Genomic DNA, 22,956 nt, shown 5'->3' on the forward strand with positions numbered 1-22,956 from the left:
TGAATGTATCTGGGCTTAAAGCCATCAGCTTTGAGGAAACTCCAACTTCTTTAACCTTGCCTTCTATAATATAAACCTAGTAGTATGTACATATTTAAAAACAACCCAACCCAACTATACCAAAACAAAAAACTTTATACTACCCCCCCGCAAGTAACAGAAGATGAGAGAAAGAATTATCCCTTCATTACATCAGATACTACAGCGATGAGGGTAGCATAAGAATGTATTTGAATCGAATCGAATCGAATCGAATCGAATAGAATAGAATGGCTGAAAGGGACCTCGAGAGGCCATCACGTCCAGCCCCCTGGGATGAGAAAGGACCAAGTAAACCTAGACTATGCTGATGGCTGTTTGTTCAACCTGTTCTGAAAAACGTCCAGTGATGGCAATTCCACAGCTTCCCTTGGAAACTATTCCAAAATTTAACTATCCTTAAAGGTTTTCCTAATTTCTAACCTAAATCTCCCTGGGTGCAGATTAAGCCCATTGCTTCTTGTCTTACCATCTGTGAGAACAATGGAGGACAATTGATCACTGTCGTCTTTATAGCAGGTCTCTTAACATATTTGTTATCTGGTCCCTCCTCAATCTTCTTTTCTCAAGACTAGATGTGCACTTTTTTAACCTTATATCAGAGGTCAGGTTTTCAAAATTTTTCATCTTTTCTTTGCTCTCCTCTGTACTCTCTCCAATGTATCCACATCTTTCCTTAAGTGTGGTACCAAGAACTGGACACAGTACTTCAGCTGAGACCTCAACAATGCAGAGTAGACTGGGACACTGTTGACTCATATTCAATTTGTGGTCCACTACAAGCCCCAGATAGTTTTCAGCAATATTACCACCTAGCCAGTTATTCCACCACTTTGTAGTTGTGTGTTTGATTTTTCCTCTGAGTGTAGTACTTTGCACTTGTTTTTATTGAATTTCATCTCATTGAATTCAGACCAATTCTCCAATTTGTCAAGATTGTTTGGAATACTAATCCTGTCTTCCAAAGTGTTTGCAACTCCTTCCAGCTTAGTGTCATCTACGAATTTTACAAGCATAGTCTGCACTTTATTATCCAAATCATTAATGAAAATATTCAATAGTATCAGACTTAGAATTCACTCCTGTGAGACCTTGACTGCAAACTGTTGATAACTATACTTAGAGTATGGTCTTTCAACCACTTGTGCAACCACCATATAGTAATTTCATCTAGACCACGCGTCCCTGGTTTGTTTATGTCAGTGTCATGTGGGCCTGTGTCAAAACCCTTACTAAAATCAAGATATATCATATTTGTTACTTCTTCCCTATCGACTAGGCCAGTAACCTAGAATAGATCCGCCCTCTCATCACTCACAGAAGAAGGACATCATCATCTGAAAGCATCAATTGAATACCTCATCATGCCCTGATATTCAAGATATCACCTACTAGCCAGATCTTTTCAGGTCATCCCCTTCATTTCATCCTCTCCAGTTCAACTTGCTCAAAGATAGACTGGCTCTATGGGAGATATTTACAGCTAGGGTTGGGTAGGCAAGTTGCAGCTAATAATTTGTTTGACAAGTTTCACATTTTTCTCTTTCTACAATTACAATTAGCTTGGTATTTTTTCAAAGATATTAATTATGGGTTAAATTCAAGCCTTTGCATAAGTCCTGCCTGTAGCAGTTTGGAAAAGGCTGAACACCCAAAGGATAAGAACCACTGCAGCAGTTCATTTTATCTGAAGACCTTAAAGTGCTTTACATAAATTAAGCTTCATAACATCCATAGAAGCCAGATAGATATTATTGTGCCCATTTTACAGACTGATTAACTGAGACACCGAATTTAGGGCACATGTAAAAATATGAGAAATTGCACAAAAAACATCTGGGATCAAATTTCCAAATCCCAAAGTGCTCATCAACTTAAACTGTAGACTGTAGGGTAAAGAATGCACGTACAATGTTTACACTGGTGACAATCTACTAATGCCATGTTTCATAGTAGCAGCCGTGTTAGTCTGTATTCGCAAAAAGAAAAGGAGTACTTGTGGCACCTTAGAGACTAACAAATTTATTAGAGCATAAGCTTTCGTGAGCTACAGCTCACTTCATCGGATGCGTTTGGTGGAAAAAAAAATTTTCCACCAAATGCATCCGATGAATTGAGCTGTAGCTCACGAAAGCTTATGCTCTAATAAATTTGTTAGTCTCTAAGGTGCCACAAGTACTCCTTTTCTTTTTACTAATGCCATGTGCAGGACTGGGAGTCAGGAAATTGTCCAGTTACAGAAATACCAATCAGTCATATTTCCAATTTGCATGCACAGAGCTAAGCACAAGAACACACACCTATGGTTCATTAGAGTATAATAGCTAAATGTAAAAGCTGGGAGGAGGCTGACTGTCTAATACCAGTAGTGTTTCCAGTTGCTCTCTAGAAGAAATCCTAAGGCAGTAGTGACTTTGCTCACTACAACTATTGTGTGATTTGGCTGTGTCTGACTCTGTAGGTCCCATTTCAGCACCTCAATGAAATGATGGATTTTTGTTGTCAAACATATTTCTGGAACATTTGCTTCTCTGTCAGCTCCAGGAAGCTGATGTGTTGCCTATTAACTTTATGGTCTGTGTACTTGGAACTCTTGTCTATCTTCTCTCTCTCTCTCATTTTTCTGTATATTAAAAGACTGAGCACTTTCCTCTTTGGTTGAGGGTATTGTATTTTCATTTCCAAATTGGTGTGTGTGTCTTGTCTTAGGGATGCCCTTTTCTGTCTAAAGCAATAAACAATTTTTGGAAACATATGGGGTGAAATCCTGGCTGCACTGAAGTCAATGGCAAAACTTCAGTTGATTTCAATGGGGTCAGGATTTCACCCATAGACATTATTTTTTTCAATATGATATGGGGTTCTGAATAGTATAATACTGACAATTTTGTATGATGTAAAACTACAATATATAGGTTTTAATGAAAGTGCAGGACTAACATCAATATAGTCATATGTTTTGTCAGTTATACTGATAATATATTGTCCCTATATACACCTGATGAAAGCAATAAATAAGATATTTTGAATTGACTTGATTTTACTAAATGCATATCCTATTATAGCTCTTCATGGCCTGAGTCCTGCTTCCATTGTAGTCAATGGATGTTTTATCATTATTTAGTGGAAGCAAGCTCAAGCCCAGCAAAAATACATTAATATACAAATTATATGTTGATTGCGTCTGCTTTACATAGGAATAAAAGATTATTGCTATCTTTTACGATATATATGGCTATGCATCTACAAAATACATACATTCAGAATCTCCAATATATTATTCATATGAATATTCAAAGGATAGTAATTTTTATACTAGTTAAATTGTAAGGATGGTTTAATGGTGTGTGTGCTAACTTAAGACTGGGGAGACCCAGGTTCAATTCCCTACTCTGTTGACAGATTCCCTCCGTGACCTTGGCCAACTCACCTAGTCTCGCTGTGTCTCAGTTCCCACCTCTATAACAGAATTAACAGCACTTCCCTACAACACAGGGTGTTGGGAGGATAAATACCTTATTAAAGATGTTGCATTCAGATGTTATGGATGTAAGCACCTAAAATAGATAGCTAAACTAGATTTAATTGGTGGAAATGTATTTTCAATACACATTTAAGGATATATTACAAATATGATTGCCATTTAAGAGTGCCAGCTGTTTCCAATAGTTATACAACAATGGAATGTGAGACTTCACAGATATTTCCCTCTACTTGGAATACACCACTGCACATAACTATTGATTTATTATGACTTTTTAATAGTGACCCCAAGGCACAGCACTTATGTACCACATAAGTATAGTGACAGAGAACCTTGTAACAAGGGAAACGTGAAAGTAGCCTTTTCATTATTATTTACTCATTACCTCTCACTGTAGTTATTTCATCAACTAACAGCATGGTGACATCCACTGGACTGAGGTACTGTATAATATCTTTTTTTTTGCAACTACCCCTAGGGAATTTAACAGCCACTTGTGCTAATCATACAACAACAGTATTAATGTAAACCTCTGGACCATCAGAAATGCCAGTAATCCACCCTAAACAGAAGAGGAAACACCCTAACATTTTTTCTTAACCAGTTACAGGTAAAGGAGATACAAGATAATGTACATAAACTTCATGCTGTTGCTGGTTATAGCGTAATTTTAAAAAGAATGGACAACTTCAACAATAAAAGCACCAGTGTAGAGAGCATGCCTAACATAAAACAAATCTTTGTAATAGATGATCCTTATGGAACATATTCACTCAACAGAGTGTACTGATAGCTAAAAGCCATTAAAATATACATCCTCTTACATTAATTACTGTGATACAATAAGCTGACTATTTGACAGGTGAAATATATGCAGGTTAAAAGAACTCCAGTTGTATTAATTAGTTTTAGGGTTAGTGGCATGGCCATAATTGTTGGAGGTCCTGAATCTGGCGATTAAACACATCATCGTACATTGTGCCTAATCTACAAGACTGTCAGCCAAGCTACTAAGTCAAGCATTTGTGGAGCATGTAAGTGCAAACCTCACCAGCAAGTGTTCCAGCATTATTTTGTAGTTTCCTCTGCTGTCATATAGGGCATATTTACATTCTGAGCTGGGGGTGTGATTCCAAGCTGAAAGACACATACCTGAGCAAGTTCTGATCAAGGTAACATGCTAAAACTAGACGGTAGCCATGGTGGTGTGAGTAGCGGGAGCCGGGGCTAGCTGCCCTGAATACTTGCTTATGATCTCGGATGGTTATGACTTATAGCAAGCAAGCCTGTCCTACCATTCACTCTGCCACCCCTACACTCTATTTTTAATCCTCTAGCTGGATGAAAGCTAGCAGGAGTATGTCTCCTAGAGCTGGGAATCACACTCCCAGCTTGAAGTGTAGACATACTTTTAGAGAACTACATACAGAAAAAATGCAGCTGCACAATATTCCAAGCAACATTATACTCCTGAAATCCATCCCTTAGTGCAGAGTTACAGCTGATGAAATGTTCTGATTTGTCCCATTTTCCCCTCTTACACCAGTTTTACATCAAGACAGTTTCATTGAGTTAACAGAGTTGCTTCTAATTTGCAGTGGGGTAACTAAGAAGAGAACCAGGCCATCTATAATTTTGTTCTGAGAAAATTAAGTTACCTTTAGTTGTCATAGGATTGCTTGGATAAATAAAGGGGAATGCCTTACTGGGATTTCTGGGAGACATGCTATTTGGTTATAAGCTTGCAATTACCTGGATAATACCTGGCAAGGCCAGTAGCACTACCAAAAACTTGCCACAACAAAGTTGGGTCTTCATCTCTGTTCTTTTTGAATACTTCATCCAATGCTCCAGTCCAGTTGAGTTCGTTTAACACTATTGTAGCTGTAAAAGAGGAAACATATTTGGTATTACAAAGCTAAGTATTTACATAATTAGCAGCTGATATTCTTTACGGGAATTTTAAAAATTGTGAAAGATTTAACATGACAAATATGGTGCAGGAACTGAGTAAACTATTCTAACACCTATTCTAGAGAGTACGTAATTTAAGTAATCAACAGAGTAAATTTGAGGAAATACAGTCCTACTCCTTGAAAGAATTAATATTCTTTAATTTTCTTGTACTGCTTTTTTTCCCAGTGATTCATCTGTATGCAAAGATTATTCTTATTTTTTTTTGGATACTGAATTTCTTCTGTGAAATATGTTGTTTCTGATGGGCCATTCTGTTCTTGATTCCAGGCTAACGACGAGTAAATTAGAGGATGTAACCACATAACCTATTTGATCATAGGACATAGCCATGAGACAAAGCAAGGTGATACCAACAAAAGACGTACAAGTCATTGGAAAATATAACAAAGGTCTCTCTTTCAAGCTAAATGCTATTATTTAAGATGGATGCCATGGAAAAGAGAAAACAATGAATTAAATAACATTAGAATTTGTAAAACCGAGCTGGGACTAGCAACCAAAGCAGGGCTCATTATCGCAAGTTAACAGGATTTCATGTTTATGGATGTGAACACTTGCAGAAAGATCAGTTCTGTGTACATTAATATTCATGAGCAGGGTCAGTTCCACAGTGAACTTGAGATACAAGGAAATTCATATGCTTAAGCATGATCAGCACTAAACACTAAGTGGCCAGTGACATGGAAATTCATATTCACAAAGCTGCCCTGGACTGATGCTTTGTGTTACTTTTGCAAATATTTATATTAGCATGTTCTATGCCTTAGTGGGAAAAAGATAGTAAGGGCTTTATGCTCCACTACAGTACTAATTAACTGAACAAATCATGAAGCTGAATTATGATACCATGCTTTAATCAGTTGTAAATCCTATTAATTTCCAAAGATATCTCAATCACATTAGGTACTAGCTTGGCATTCAGATTCTTAGAACAGAGCAAGGTTTTCGTTGGTGGTTGGGTCACTAATGCTTTGCTTTGTCTTGTCTGATGGCATTATAAATAATGCTTCAAGACTGAAATACATAGGTTATAAAGATGACAGTGACACACTCATTACCAACAGTGAACTCAAAAGGGACGGGGAAGGGGGAGAAATATATCTGAAATGACAAAATACATGTAGAATATTGCTTTTCATCAGAATTCTCTTTGTTTTCTACAGAATTGTCTATAGGAAATTCAAGCTGGACTAAATAAAGCGAGGCCATCTTTCAGACAGAAAAAAATGGATCATTCTGCAAAGCTTTATAGGTGAGGTAGAGGGAGGACCAAGACTAAAACTTGGTACAATATTTGAAGTTAATATCAGCTTCTAAACTGAGGTTTTTGTAATTAGAGTAATAAAATGCTAACATTAAATTTCATAGATTTGGTTTTTAAGACTAACAGGACATTTGATACACTTTATGTTCTGTGAAAGATTTATTTCTTCAGAGACGTTTTAAAAGTGCTTTCTGTTCTCCTGAGATGCAGACTTTTTGAGAAATATAAAATTAAACCCCCTATTCTCCAGATCCCTTGTAACCAATAAATCTATATACCCAGTCTCTTTGTCAAATATATAATTAAATATATATTTACTTGAGAAAGAGGAGCAATTCCCACAGTACAGTAAGTACTTAACTATCATTATAAAAATGTTTATGGTACAATTATGTTCTTTAGAGCAAGTTTGCTCTATTGTATAATTATGTAATGAAGCACTGCAATCTTTGTACAGTTCTTGTAACACTCTTTTAAATTTGTGCAAAGATTCTCTCCTGGATCTTACTTACATGATTAAATACCTAAAGTGGAATCCTGGCCCCAGTGAAGTCAATACAAGTTTTGGCATGAGGCGCCTCTAAACTAAGAACATGGGGAAGATAAAAGGAGGGTTTTTGCACTAAGACAGACAGAGACTCAGGAGATACAGGTGCTATCCTCACCTCTGCACAAACTTCCATTATAACTTTGGGCAAGTCACTTAGACCACTTAAGTCAATGGGATTTAGCATATGCTTAAGTGCTTTGCTAAACAGCGATGAACTTGAGCAAAAGTGTAAAGCCAGACATGTGCTTAAGTGCCTTGCTGAATTAGGAAGGACTTATTTCTCCATGATTCAGTTTCCCATGCTTAAAATGGGGATAACGATATGCCCCTATAAATCTACTGAAGAATATGAGGTGCTCAAATACTACAATGATGAATATCCCAGAAAAGCCTATGCATAAATAATAATAATGGTTAACAAGGGCGGTGGGGGGAAAGAGTGATCACACATATTATTGAAATACCTAGATAATACAGTGACAAGGACCTGACTGATATAATAGAGTAATTCACCTACTAATAAATCCTCTGATTTTTCTCCAGGGTTTTATATGGCAAAAACCCTTCCCTACTTCTGATATTTGTGGAAAAAAAGGTGCTAGACAGTTAACTTTAAACCTTGTCTTTATTTATAGGTTGATTCCCCACCACCCCGCATCCTACCCCCAGAATTTTAGAATACATACTGTATTTTGCCTTAAAGAGACTTTTTTCCTTATTTATGCATTTTAAGAATGATTTGTTAAAAATGAGGAAAAAAATGAAGTCCAGGAAAAAAACTGTTTCCTGTCAAGCCTGAATGCCTGAAAACAGGAGTTTATGAATGGAGTTTAACTGGATTAGAAAAAGCAGCTCACTCCAGCACCAGTTATAGTAGTAAAAAAAGCTGGGAGAAAGCTACTAATGATACGAGTAGCATTTCTACTGTCACATTTTCAAAAGCAAACCTTCCAGCACTCCAGAAATTAATACAGTAAATGCTCCACTTTTAAATTACAGAAATAGCTCACACAATTGCATGCTTCAATTTGCATCAACTTCCTTTTAATTCACTCTCTCACTGTGGACGCAGTAACATGTCATTTGCTTGGAAGCAAACATGGACAGTGCAAAGGGGGAAGGCTGTTATTCAGATACCACAACATAAAGTCATTAAAAAGTCCTGGAGAGGGTTTGGTATTTGTGTGTGTGTGCTATAAAACAACAAGCTTCTATCACAAACAGAATATCCATCCAAAGGGACAGGGAGTGAAGAAATAATTGTAAGGAATTATAGCTTTCACCATCACTTTCACGGCTCATACTGCTTTGCAGTTGTTGATGGATGTACCCTCACTTTAAATAGGCAAGCATGCCAAAATTTGCTAATAATGAGATCTACCACTTCTACGGCTGCTAATAGGCAATTTCAAACTGGCACCTCTGATGAATAGTTGATTCTGGTTAAAATTCTAACAGCAATGCCGCTGAAGCTTTTTACCTTAAGAAAAGCCATCTTAAACAAACAAAGAAAAAAGAGCTATTCCTCAAACCACTCCCTCCTAAAATATCAACTCATTTTGCACATAACTAAATCAGTCCAGAGATATTGAATTAAGCTGACCATGATCTAAACTGTAAGATTTGGATTTCTATTGGCTTCCCAAATGTAAGTGTTTCTTATAGTAGCTATAGTATATATATTTTCATTTTATTTATTTTTGTTGTTTTGAAAAACTGGACCTTCCTAAAATGGACTTTTGGTGAGTTGTAGAGGCCAGGTCAATTGAGAAATGACATTTGCTAGAATCACTTACTTTATCTTTTGAAGCACACCATTGTAAGAGGATGGAGCTTTTGATGATAATGGCAGAACACTGGGATTTAGATAACTGGCTTACTCCTAAATCCTCTTAAAAAACAGGTCTTGGTCTTTGGAAATTGACTCTTCAATGTACTTCTATTGCTACCTCCCACTTGACATGGGCAGGAAAGGAATACTAAATTCATCATCATATGATAGGCAACATCATTCTTTCCTGCTAATTCCATTGAAATACATCTGTCTTTTCTCTCCCCCACCCCTCCTTTTTGTTTATGAGGTGGGATTCAGAAGCCTTGACAAGCCCTGGATTCAATCTGCCTCTGCAAATGCAATCAATAAAACACTACACTATTGCTCTCTTTTAAACAGAACCGGAAGAACGTAGTTTTGACGATTTATTTAATGTATAGGGCAATGTATGACTTTATTTGAAAAGCCTGGGAGCTATTTATTATCTCTGAAAAGATGTCAGCTACTGTTCCCTAATGATGCAGCTATGCATACACTGGAGGAAACAGAAAGCACCTCCTCAGCAATTCATTTATAACATGAAAGTGATTGTCTTTTAGTGTGTTGGTGGGGGGCACTGGGTTTCCATCTCCTATTTTAATGAAGTTGACTTATTGATTTAAAAAAAACACACACAACTTAGGCAGAATTATTGTGGTAAATGTTATATATTATTCCAGTCAAATATTGGGATATTGGAGGGAGGATATATTTACATGTGTGTATTTATTCACGTGTTCACACTTGCGCTCAGCGCCCCTCCCCGCCACAACCCCAGTCAATAATATCCATATATTACGGAAATTCCACTGAAAACGTATTCTATTTTTCTGCCTCATATATTTTATTACAAAACCAGTACACTTTGTCTACATTTTCAGAGCTTAGACCCTTTCTGGTGCATGTTAAAGGAAATAGTGCTAAATACGGTCACAGAAATCACAGAAAGCTTTTACTGCTATCACATTTTATGTGGGGCTGAGAATGAAAGTGTAATTTCCAGTAAGTTTCTAAACAAACTAGGTACTGAGAGAATTGTTATAAAGTGCTTGGGTGGCTCATACATATAAATCTTTGGATGTATCCACAAATAGGCCATTTAAAAAAAATACAGCTTGCTGATTTTCAGAGCTTCAAATGAAGATACTGGGGTAATTCACCTCACAAGGTATGACCTAGTGAGGTACAATTTTTCCCATGATATAAAGCTCAACAGAAGCAAAAAGTCTACCATATATTTAAGTAAGTCTTTCCCTCTGTGTGCTCTTTCTATTAAGGCTGTGGTTATATAGGTAGGAAGTTCTCTGAAGAACCTGTGGCCTCTATAGCAAATTTTTCCTCTGCTTTGAGACCATCTGTCCTCATATCATTAAGTCAGTCTGCAGCTATAAGGTCCTCTTGTTTTCAGATGCACAAATAGCCATGCTAGCAAAAAACAAAAACAAAAAACAAACAAAACCCTCCACAATTTCCATCTGTGACTAGCCAGAAGAATTAAACCTGCCATATTGGTCACAGACCTGCCACAGTGATGACCTCCAGATAACTGAAACAAATTATGTCAAAAGTGAAACTAGACACCCTGAAAAAAGCTCCAACTGAAGCAAAAAGCAATCTTTCAGCTTAACCACACAGTAAACACCTCACCAAAGTGCAGCACCTTACTCTCTGTGCTTGCTCAGCCCTCAATACAAGTTCAAGGTCTGCATCCTATTATTCAAAGTGTTCAATGGGAATGGCCCTAGCTACCTAAGAGATCGCCTCTCCCTCTGCAAACATGACCTTACACAACAGCTGCGTTCCACCAGAACGATGATGCTGTCAATCAAAAGGGAAAGCTCATGGGTGCAAGAGACAGAAATTATAGAAGATAAGGGTTATCATGGAAGTAACCATTTTCAGAACTTAACAGAATTTGTTTCTTAGACATGGCTTCTCCCCCACTAATGTGTTCTCTCTCACATACTGACAAAGAAAAACAAACACAAATATTTATAAAGTAATTAAGATATTCTTCTACAAGTCGAGAAGTGAGTGAGAGAGACAGAGAGAGAGAGAGAGAGAGACAGAATGAGAACAAGCACTATTGCAATTTCTTTTTTAAATATATAGGAAGAATTACAATATTAGGTGTTGGGATCAAATAGGTACCTACACAGATACTGGAACCCTGAAATTAACTCTCAAATTCTGTTAAAATAAAAGGCAGATAAGCAATGATTATTAATGCCACATTGAATAATTCTAAAAATAGTAAATATTTACTCTTCACTCCTTTGAGTTGTGTAGTTAAATGAATTCTAAGATATTGCAAAATTCTTCCTTAATTTTTATATTCTGTTGAGCCAAAACATATTTGTAGCTAATAGGAAGATTATTTATACATACCCAAAGAAAGAGATAAGAAGAATAATTGCGCAGTTGCTACAATATGCTAAATTTTTCAAGATTACTGCAAACATTTGTAATTAACTGCATTTTCAGCTATTTAGATTCAAATCATGATCCTATTGATTTAATTCTAAATCACTTAAATAATATCTAGAGCAGCAACCTCACTGAATATATATTTTTAAAAAAACCCACATATAAATGTATTGTGGACAAATTGGAGAGAGTCCAGCGGAGAGCACTGAAAATGATTAGGGGGCTGGGAAACATGACTTATGAGGAGAGGCTGAGGGAGCTCGGCTTATTTAGCCTGCAGAAGAGAAGAGTGAGGGAGGATTTCATAGCGGCCTTCAACTACCTGAAAGGAGGTTACAAAGAGGATGGAGCTAGGCTGTTCTCAGTGGTGACAGATGACAGAACAAGGAGCAATGGTCTCAAGTTGCAGTCGAGGAGGTCTAGGTTGGATATTAGGAAAAACTATTTCACTAGGAGGGTGGTGAAGCACTGGAATGAGTTACCTAAGGAGATGGTGGAATCTCCATCCTTAGAGGTTAAGGCCCGGCTTGACAAAGCCCTGGCTGGGATGATTTAGTTGGGGTTGGTCCTGCTTTGAGCAGGGGGTTGGACTAGATGACTTCCTAATGTCTCTTCCAACCCTAATCTTCTATGATTCCATTATTCAAATGTACTTAATTCATACTCTTATTTTTTAAATTGGTGAATGCAAAGAAATATAAACATTTGCAACAGAAATTATCATCATCATTATGCTATATTCAAGTTATATACATTTTGTTTGTCTGCTTTAACAAAAATTAAACAGGCATCTCTGAAGAAACACAAAGTAACGCTCTCCCATTTATCATTTTGTCCGAGTATCAAGTTGGCATTTAAAGGACCAAAGGAACTTAAAAAAATGATTCTAAAATTGTTCTCTCTAACTCAAAAATAGTTCAGTAAGCAGGGAAGAAATTTTCAATGGGATATTTCAGTGCATGGAAGAGTTTGGTCTTTTAACTACAAATAAAGTGCAAAACCTTGGTTTGGAATTATCCTTAATCAGTAGTTCCTCCCATAGTAAGGTTCAGTTTTGCAGGACAATCAGAATTTTTCAGGCAATAAGCATAAAAAACAGCATAGGAAATACGGAAAAAGTTACAAAAAGAATCGCAAGTTTCTGAAAAAGCAATGAAATTGAATAATTTCAACATCAGAAATTGCTAAAGAATAATGTTATGATATACATGTAACACTCTTAATAGACGTCCAAATTGTAAAATACTCTGTACTTTTTTTTTAAATGTATGAGTTCTCTATTCCCCATTACATAGCTGACATTTTGGATTAGATACTTCTATTAATGAATCATCACAGAAGACACTGAAAACTAGCATTCAGTTGTTTCTTATGTCAAATCGAGAAAATTAATTGGCAATGCCATATGATGTAAGCTGACAGGTTTAGCGGCCACATGCTGATAGCAAGAATGGCACACTAAAAGTTCATAAAAAAGAGACATGCCCAGGAGAAGGAAATGAGAATAAAAATGTCAAGAACAGAGGATGAAATTAGACTTCTGTTACATCTCAACAAGAGCAATTAATAAAATGTAAAGTAGGCATCAAAAGCTTCACCAGTACAAACTCACAGTATTTAAATGAGTTATTCACCACTCTATATAAAACAGGAGAGAAACATTTTAAAATGTACCCTGGCCTATTGTCAGTTGCAGTGTACATTTCTCTCCTAACTAGGAATGGATGAATCTTATGATTGTAGAGGTTTTACTACCTTGTGAATTCTTTTTTTAATTCACAGTGGTCTCAGAACTAAGTTAGTTGGCAAATCGTTTTCCTTTATAATTTAAACACATTTCTTTTTCAAAATGGCTTCAGCTTGAAAATAAAAGCATTTTTGTAGTTGTTATTGTTTATTTTGTAATTTAATGCATATACCATCTATTAAGGATAAAAATTTCTAAAACAGGGATCGGCAACCTTTGGCATGCGTCCCGTCAGGAAAATCCGCTAGCGGGCCGGGACTGTTTGTTTACCTGCAGCGTCCGCAGGTTCGGCCAATCGCGGCTCCCACTGGTCGCGGTTCGCCGTTTTAGGCCAATGGGGGCTGCGGGAAGTGGCGTGGGCCGAGGCATGTGCTGGCTGCTGCTTCCCGCAGCCCCCATTGGCCTGGAATGGTGAACTGCGGCCAGTGGGAGCTGCGATGGGCCGAACCTGCGGACGCTGCAGATAAACAAACCGTCCCGACCCGCCAGCGGATTTCCCTGATGGGACGCATGCCAAATGTTGCTGATCCCAGTTCCAAGAGCTAGGATGGCACAAGTGATGCCCCTAGACATGCTATTGTCAATCTCTTTTTGGAGGGATTTGACACTATTTTTGCTATTCCTTTTTTGGCAATCTTTTTAGTCTGCCCACTTGTTGTTCTAATTTGCACTCTTTCCCCACTGCTGCTCCGGTCTCTTCCATGTTAAACACAAACACAATAATATTAGTTGGTTCTGAACTTTCAGTTTTACAATTATAACAATCAGAGTTCAGACACCCCAAGGAGATAACAGGGGGGTGAACCCCAAAGAATGAGCAAATGAATCAACTGGTGATGCACAGTGTTGCTCTATATAAATATACGTCAAGTAAGGTTTTCATGAAAGCTTGTAATACTTTGAACTTGATGGCCATTAGGAGACATGGATATAGGTTATAGTTATGAATGTATACATGTGTATATACGTAGAAAATTGTAATTGTGGTGCAACTACACCACCAGCACCTCACAACAGGGGAAGAAGTAATCAGGTAGGGGGAGGCTAGTTGTTTACACAAAACCAACTTCAAATACCATCCATTGTCCAGCCAGGAAGACACAATGCTGGACCATTAAAGTTAATGGAAAGACATTGAAATTGAAAAGAAAACCCCAGGCTTGGAGAACTAAGGCCTGGTCTACACCAGGAATTTTCTTCACCAAGCAACATCTCTCAAGGGTGTGAAAAATCCAACCCCCTGAGAGCGATTGCTATGCCGACCTAACCACCAGTGTAGACTGTGCTAGGTTGATGGAAGAATTTTTCCATTGACCTAACTATTGCCTCTTGGGGAGGTGGAGTACTGACACCGATGGGAGAACCTTCCCCTGGGCATATGTAGTGTCTATGACAAAGACCTCCAGTGGCGCAGCTGAGCCGCTGCAGTGTTTTAAGCGTAGACATACCCTGGGACACAAGAGAGATTCCCCTACTCTGAATAACCATGAGTCATCATGCCAGGAGAAACGGGGGAAAAAGAGAAGAAGAAAAAAATTAAAAACAGGCTTGGATGCTTTAGATGCTGTTCCTAAATTTCTGGCTAAGTGGGGTGCTGTTTGTGAAACAATGGATCCCCTCTAGGACAGACGGCACACTGGGAAACTGTTCCTCGACAATAGGTAACTTGTGTTAGAAAAGGAAATGTAGCTAATACAGAAGCGTAAAGCCTGAGATTGTGTCTTTATGTTTATTTTCTGTGTAACCTGCATGTGTTGACTTTTCCTTATTATTTCATCTGTGACTCTACAATTTTTCTATTAAATAAACTTTTGGTTTATTTTCGCCACCCTGCACTTAAGCAGGGAGGAGTTTGGCTGGCTGGCCGGGGGAAGAAGGTAGCAATGCTTTCTGGCTTGGGGGAGGAGGGAAGACGTAAAGCTGCTGGAAAGAGCAATCAGTGTGGTAAATATCTCACCACATAGGCATGTGGTGTTTAAAAAAGATCAGTTGGGCCTGGCGGCCCCTCCCTCCTTTACTCAGAACAGGCTGGGCAGCTCCCACCCTCCCTCTCTAATTAGGTCACAAATATGCCGGGTGTTAACTGTATCTGCTGTGGGCATTATGCTAGCCGCCCCACTAAGGGGGGGCTGGGAAGGAATTTTTCTCTTACCACCATATTGGCCAGGTGCATTGGGGGCTTTTTCGCCTTCCTTGCAGCAGGTTCAGGTAGGCCTAGTTCATGCATAGCATGATGGGCAGTAGGCTATGTGTCACAACTCTTTATTTAAGTGTAGAGCGGATGTTCAGTGCAGGTACTCCATAAATTTAGCTACAAAAGAATGAAAAAATGGCTTGGAAAAGGAATAAAGGAGAGGTGCTTGGTAACTGAGCAAGCCGGGGGGCAGCTGGGGATTCCTATGACTGGTACAGCAGGGAGCTAACCCCCACATCATTATAGTCCACCTTAACCCCCTCCTATGAGGGGGTGTGGTCTGTAAGGTCCTGGCAAGGGAATTGCTGGAGGGACCTGGATAAATGGGGCGGGAGGGGGGGGAGCCTCCCTCTGTCCCTGAATTGGCTGGAATTGGAAAGGTCCTGGCAGTGAATCTGCTGGAGGGACATAAATTTTGCACCTGCACTGCACACAATTTATCTGCTGGGTTAGTCCCAGACATCTGTCAATAATAAAGCTGCGGCCTGATTAAACCCATATCTAATGTCTCCAGTCATTCTTTTGGCATAGCCAGACAATTACCCCAAGCAGGTCTCTGTTGCACAAACTGTATGGAGAGCATGTACCACAGTGAACTGATAACTGGGAGCAGGTTTCATTCCTTTGTGGGTGACAAACCAGAGGGGGAAAATTCCAAGTTTCTAGTAGGTAAGAACTACGGAATTTGGGGAACTGAGGAGAGGAAGAGGCTGTTGAGGTCATCCTGCAAGGAGTAACTAGGCTGGTGGAAGCCAGGGTGGCTACTGATGTCAGAGCTCTGAGTTATAACAGCACAGCACCCAGGCACCCAAAATTACAAGGCAGTGGAGATAGATTCCCTTACTGGAATGGGTGCTGAATGTCACCAAAATGTCAGAACAATGCTCAAAATTATGCTAATGGAGTTTGGCCAACCCATATCATAATTAAATACAAACACAACTGCTTTGTTTTACCACTGAAATGGGATCCAGTGGCTCGACACAGAACAAAAAGGGCTAGGTTTCATTAAAATAGCACTGAGAATGATTGCCTTTCTAAACTTCTTTCCCCACCCCCTAGTATTGCATTCTTTCTGAAGTCTCATTTTATTAAGGGTGTTTTCCCCCCCCATTTGCCAATAGGTGGTGATTCTGTAAACTGTAAGTACTCCCCTATTGGCATATAAGCACCAGTGAACTATCATGAACCAGCTACCGGCTTCACAGAGTCATTGTAGCGTCTGGCTATACAATTTATAAAACATTTTGCAAATGTATTATTAAGAGGACTGGCTGGCAAAGACTGAAATAAAATTCAGGAGGCAGGGCTTCTAAACCTGTTATCACTTATTTAGGATCTTCTCCACCATTACAGTAATTTAGACTTCAAAAGCTCTTTTAAAAACTAGCACATTTAAAATCTGCTTTTGGCTTTGTCCACATAGGAAATCTGCCCTGATTCCACTTAGCCACTGATGTAGCTACATCAGCACAAACCTCTAGTGTAGTTCACTATTGGCACCACTGAAGGTTACTCTACAAAAAATTAAGGTAAGAGACACGAGTACAAGCCAGTGGTATAAGATTATAATGGCTCACTCTGTTTGATCTATGGGTTTGCACTGGTGCAGTTACACTACTGGCTGGCCATTGATGGCTGAAATTGGGGAAAATTCAGGCCTTGAATTAGCAAAATAAAATGAACAGAAAACCCGGCTGCATAGGCACCAATATTTAAAACACAACTTCAAAGCTAATACGTCAATTTATTTCAAACCTGGGTTGTTTGGAGTATTCCAGGCTAGATGAGTCCTAAACTTCTAGTGAGGGGGGTGGAGGTGAGGGAATAGGGGAATTACAAGAGAGAAAATCCTTTTTTTTTTTTTTAAAGTATTTTTGCCTGCCTTTATATAGCATAAGGAAGCCAAAACAACACAAGCTTTTTTCCCCCTTTGCAGTTTGCTATAAACTGTTATGCTCACTCCCACTACAATTTATATTATTTGTAGTCTGAAAATTCCTTGAAAGAAGAGATGTTATTACAAATTAATTTCATACCATTCACAGAGTACCAAATTGTTAAGACTTTCCTTATGACAAGTATACTGTCTACCAGCCTTCGTTCCTTTTATTTTTACACCAGTGGCTGTAAAGGCCGACATATGTTTGATATTTGTTACAAATAAATGAAAGGCAACTTTAACAGGCCAAGTTTGAGAACCACAAACGTTGCAGATTTTTTACAATGGCTCTAATCAACAGAGAGGTAAAGCAGTCACTAATACACTTGTTCATTCAATTAAAAATATGGAAATCTACTTTAAGGGATGCGACATTTTCATAAATATTTAAAAGGTACAGACCATTTCAGTGGATTTGGCTACTGGAATCTAATTTAATCCCCATGTAAATGGAAGATTAATAAGCAACGGGGAGACGGGCATACTGGTTTATTCTATCTAATCGTATCTCAGGCTATAGAAATCAAAGATATACTGAGTATGACAGGAATACAATGAACAAGCATACGTGAGAAAACTGACGATGAGATAAAGCCTGTTCCTTCAGTTTATGTAGTACAGATATGAAAGACTCTTGGTCTTTGTTGATACGCTAATATTCTCATGGATGAATTTTTCAGCCTAAATAATAGTAGAGTTTTCCTAACCTCTGTAATTTTTGCTTGGCCAAAAGGTTGCATCGGGGTTCTCTCTCTTTGGAGAAATCTGCTGATAAAAGAAAAGATTGGAGCGTGGCTGATCTGGAGAAATCCATTAACAAGAGATCTCCTCCCTCAAAGGAAATCAGTTGGAGGGATACAGAAACAACAACCATGCAACTGCATATGCCTTCTAGAAAGCCAAATAGTCAAATACTACAAATGAGGCAGGAAATGCTCTATCCAAAGCATGTTTGTGTCCTGGACGTTTATTTGAAGAGTTAATAAAGCTGTTCCCTCTTCAGAGGGCTATGGGATTTTGGAGGGGTTAGAGTTGACACTAGCAGCCTGTGCAGACAGTGATGCTGCTTATTTCCCCAAGGAATCTTGCCAAAAAATTTTTGCTATAAATACTCTTCCTGCATTTATACAAAAGGAACAGCTTGTACTATTCCAAGTGGAATAGGAGGCAGACACACTCCTGTGCCTTATTCTCCATGGTACCAAATTATATTCCACTCTCAGGGTGAAATCCTGGCATGATTGAATGAATGGCAAAATACTCACTGACTTCCATAAGGCCAGGATTTTACTCCCCCTTCCCCTATGGTTTCATCCAAGAGCTTTTCCTGCATCTTTCATCTGCTATGTTTATAGTCAATAGATTGGTAGAAAGGTCTAGAGTACCGAACATAGGACTGGGAGTTGGGAAGTCCCAAGTCTTATAATTTCTTTAGATCTAAAAACAAACAAAACTTTAGAAAGCATGTTTCTAAAAGTTCATGATGTCTTTGACATCAAAGATGCAAAGCACTTAAATAATACAAGTGCAGTATATTTTTTCAATCCCATAAAATGGGAGGGAAAACCCTTCTGCCAACAACTAAGCCCTGCTACACAATACACCCCAAGCACCCACATTTCAGATTTATCATCTGTATGTCACCTATCTTTGGTTGTTCTATAAACAACTATCCCAGCCCACAATCTTACCTGGCCCCCATCATCACAGTGCCTGAGGACCACACAATTATTAATGGCTTTATCCTCACAATATACTCGCAAGATAGGGAAGTGCTATTATCTCCATTTTACAAATGGAGAACTGAGACACAGAATGTCTAAGTGATTTCACCAAGGTCATCCAGGAAGTCATTAGCAGAGCAGAGACTTAAAGTTATCCCAAACTCTAGGCTACTGCCTTAACCACTGGACCATACTGCTCAGGTATTATAGGAAGTGGTAATTGTTAACTATTTGTTGGAGGTCTCCTATCCATGTATTGACTTACATTGACCCCATTTAGCTTGTGAGAGTCTACAGAATCCCAGCACAGGAGATACAGCTGCAGGAAAAGCTTTAAGCAACTGCAACATTAGTAAGGAAGAGACCAAATCATTTTTAAAACAAAGAACTATCTATTTGTTTTAATTTTTACAAAAATGTAGTTGCAAAAGCTTCAGGTATTTTAATCTTAAAAGCCATAACCCCACCCCTAATTAGTATATAAAGAGAACTTTGGAATCCTAGAGACTGCTGAGAATGGATTCTTTTGAAGCTTAGATTTAATTCATTCCATAAAACAGGAAGGGGCCAGTGGTCAATTGTCTTTAAGAAAATAAAAACATGTGTAGCAATTGCTGAACAGTGAAGAGAAGCATCTAGAACCAAAATAGTCAGGACTATTTTTTCCCCCAACATCTGTCAAATAAAAAAATAATTTAACTAGCTTTTCCAACACATGCCTGGCTACAAGAACTTATAGTATTGCAAATTCATAAGATAAAGACTATATTAAAATGGGAATCTGAGTTTAATGTAGACACTTAACTTGGGGCCATGCTTCATAGTAAAATATAACAAACATCCCCCAATCCTGCCAATATTTTGCACATTAAATTGTTCATATGGTACATGAAACATATGAGGATCTGTAAGACTTTGGATCAGATCCTCAGCAGGTCCATATTGTTCATAGCATCTTTGACTTCAGCTGAAAATATGATCTTAGGGCACTGTGGTCCAAACATACAAGGCCCTCCTTCCAGAACTGGTTTAAAAAGGAAAAGACAAGCACAGTTTTTCTTTAAATCAATTAAAATGAGTTTATAACTAAGCAACACTGAGCTCATCATAGTGAGATAGCACTGCCTCCATTTGTGATTTCATTCACTGCATACTGTGGTTAGACAGCGCAGATATAATTCTGGTCTGGTGAACTAAGAGTAAAGGGTCAAATAAATTAAAGCAGATTAATAAAACATAGCTGACTGGGCTTGCCAGTGATAGAAGATATGCTGTCAACAGGCAATACACTGGTCTGTACTTAAATAAATGTGTCAGTCCATCCTGAATAAAGTGTTGCTCAGTGATTTTCAGCAGCAGATTTGAAATGCTCCAGCTATGGCCATATTAATCTGTTATAATTGACAGCAGATGCCACACAGTTTCAGCTAGCGGAACAGAGCCATACAAAGATAAAAGTACAGGGCATGACAAAAGATGATATCTTACGTTCAAAACAGATCGTTGATATGTAGTATAAGAAATACTATTTGCATCTGGTTTACACTCTAAACCAGCGTATTCCCCTGTATGTTCTATACACATGACACTAGTCCAGTAGGAAAACCTGCACCAGATCTCCATTAATAGGGCCCTACCAAACTCAGGATTCACTTTGGTCAATTTCACAGCCACGGGATGTTGAAATTGGTTAATTTCACGATTTCAGATGTGAAATTTCACGGTGTTGTAGCCCGGGGGGTCCCTATCCAAAAGAGGATTGTGGTGGGAAGGATCCCAAAGCTGTTGTAGGGAGGTTGCAGTATTGCCATACTCATTTCTGTGCTGCCTTCAGAGCCCAGCTCTGAAGGCAGCAGCTGAGGGGTTTCCTGCAGCTGGAGGAGACTTCCAGAGGTGGAGGTAGGTCTGATCTCCTCAGTGCTGCTGGGAGCACCCCTGCCGGGAGCACCCCAGTCAGGGGCTCCTAGCTGCTAGTCCGAGCTAGTGGTGGATTTATGCATGGGCCCATGGGATCCAGCCAATTTGAAAAATAGGTGCCCCAGCCCTGGCAGGAGCCATGGGGTGGAAGCTGTGGGGGCTGAAGCCCTGAGCCTGGGTAGCCCAGAGACCAGGTAGGAGCTGTGGGTGGCAGGAGCCCTGAGCCCTGGCACCCTGTACCTGGGCAGGAGCCATGGGAGTTAGGAACGTAAACCCCGAGTGCTTGCTGGAGCTGCAAGGAGTGCCCCAAGCCTGGGGCAGCTGCAGTGCAGAAGTGATGGTGTATCATCCTCACTTCTGTGCTGCCTGTGGGGGTGGGTCTAATCTCCCGCATAACAACCATGCAGGGGAAGGACAAGTTCTGTCACTCCCCAGCCTGGCTGATTTCGGAGAGATCATATTTCACAGGGATGGACTTATTGCATGGTCTGTGACATGTTTTTCATGGCCATGAAATTGGTAGGGCCCATTAATGTCAATGAAGCTATGCTGATTTACACCAGCCAATCCATGTGGTCTGAAAGTTTGGATTTAACACAGACTTCCTGAGCAATCTGGCACAGCATAATTATACTAAGCCTCACAATCCCCATCTGCAGAATGGGGACAATTGTATTTACCTACTTCTCAGTGCTGTTGTCAGGTCTAACTAAATATGAAATTCTAAGAGGATGATCATCCATTTTAATGTTTGTAAAGACACTTTAAATTGTTTCTTGATGTTGCACAGTGAGTCAAGCACCTGGGAGGAGGAGAAATTTTATATAATAGTTATAATGTAATGTACTTCTGGTGCTCTGAGGTCTTTTTTTAAAACATGAGACTTCTCCACATGGCTAGATGTTAACTGAAGGAGAAGGAGCAAAGCATTCAGGAGATACTGTATCCTGTTGAGCTGAACATTAAGAATACAAATAACTAATATATTGTACTATAAAATTGCTATTTGTATTCTTATTGTTGTTCAGCTCCAGGATCCAAAATCTGTTGCGTGCTTTGCTCCTGCTACTTCAGTTAACAACATCTAACAGTATGGTAAAGTCTCATGTATGAAAAAAAATCACCTGTTCAGTTTTTTTTCCTCAGAGCACAAAATGGACCCATGAAGCCCCCCTATATTTTCAGGGCTTATTGATCAAAGATGTCTTTCTTTTTGTGCTATTGAATAGATGTGGTTTACATAGCATTCAACAAAGTACACCAAATCTCTCATTTTAGCTGCAGGTAACTGATCTCTGACAATACTTTGAATATATTCTATTGTTCATTTTTCTGGCATTAAAACAAGTTTCAAAACGATTTTTTTTGTGAATCTATTATGTTCTGTCAGATACTGACACAGAAAAGTCTATCTTATTCTTTTCTCGATCAGCAGTATGTAACCAAAAAGTGAAACTTACAAACATTATTGATGTTTACAATGTTGCTGAAGCCATGTTGGTCCAAGGATATTAGAGAGACAAGATGGGTGAGTTAATATCTTTTATCAGACCACCTCTGCTGGTGAAAGAGACAAGCTTTCAAGCTAAACAGAGCTGTTCTTCAGTTCTTTTATTATTATTATTACGGTTTATTATCGATGACAGGCTCCTCTCTGGGACCCAGAATGCTGCCTGAAGTAAAAAAGCATGGACATCATTTAAGGAGGCATTAGAACCCCAGCCAGGGCTATAATCTGGTTTTCACAAAATTGGATTTCAGATGCTAGCAGTCAAAAATTCTGGTCAGTAATCCACAGGTGCCCCATATATACTAGTAGACTTGTAAACAGAAGAAAACTGATTTTGCTCTTCCTTCAAGGCACCATATGCCACAGAA

At 38.8% G+C, this 22,956-nt stretch overlaps 1 protein-coding gene across 1 annotated transcript in view; it reads right to left on the reverse strand.

Annotated features, from left to right (window-relative positions):
- Positions 1–22,956, reverse strand: part of CACNA2D1 (calcium voltage-gated channel auxiliary subunit alpha2delta 1) — a 682,696-nt gene that overhangs the window by 200,534 nt on the left and 459,206 nt on the right. Inside the window, 1 exon segment of the mRNA XM_038369134.2 lies at positions 5,276–5,407. Within this exon segment, the coding sequence (XP_038225062.1) occupies positions 5,276–5,407 (132 nt within the window).

This window comes from Dermochelys coriacea, chromosome 1, assembly GCF_009764565.3.
Source record: "Dermochelys coriacea isolate rDerCor1 chromosome 1, rDerCor1.pri.v4, whole genome shotgun sequence".
In the NCBI taxonomy this organism is placed as follows: Eukaryota; Metazoa; Chordata; order Testudines; family Dermochelyidae; genus Dermochelys; species Dermochelys coriacea.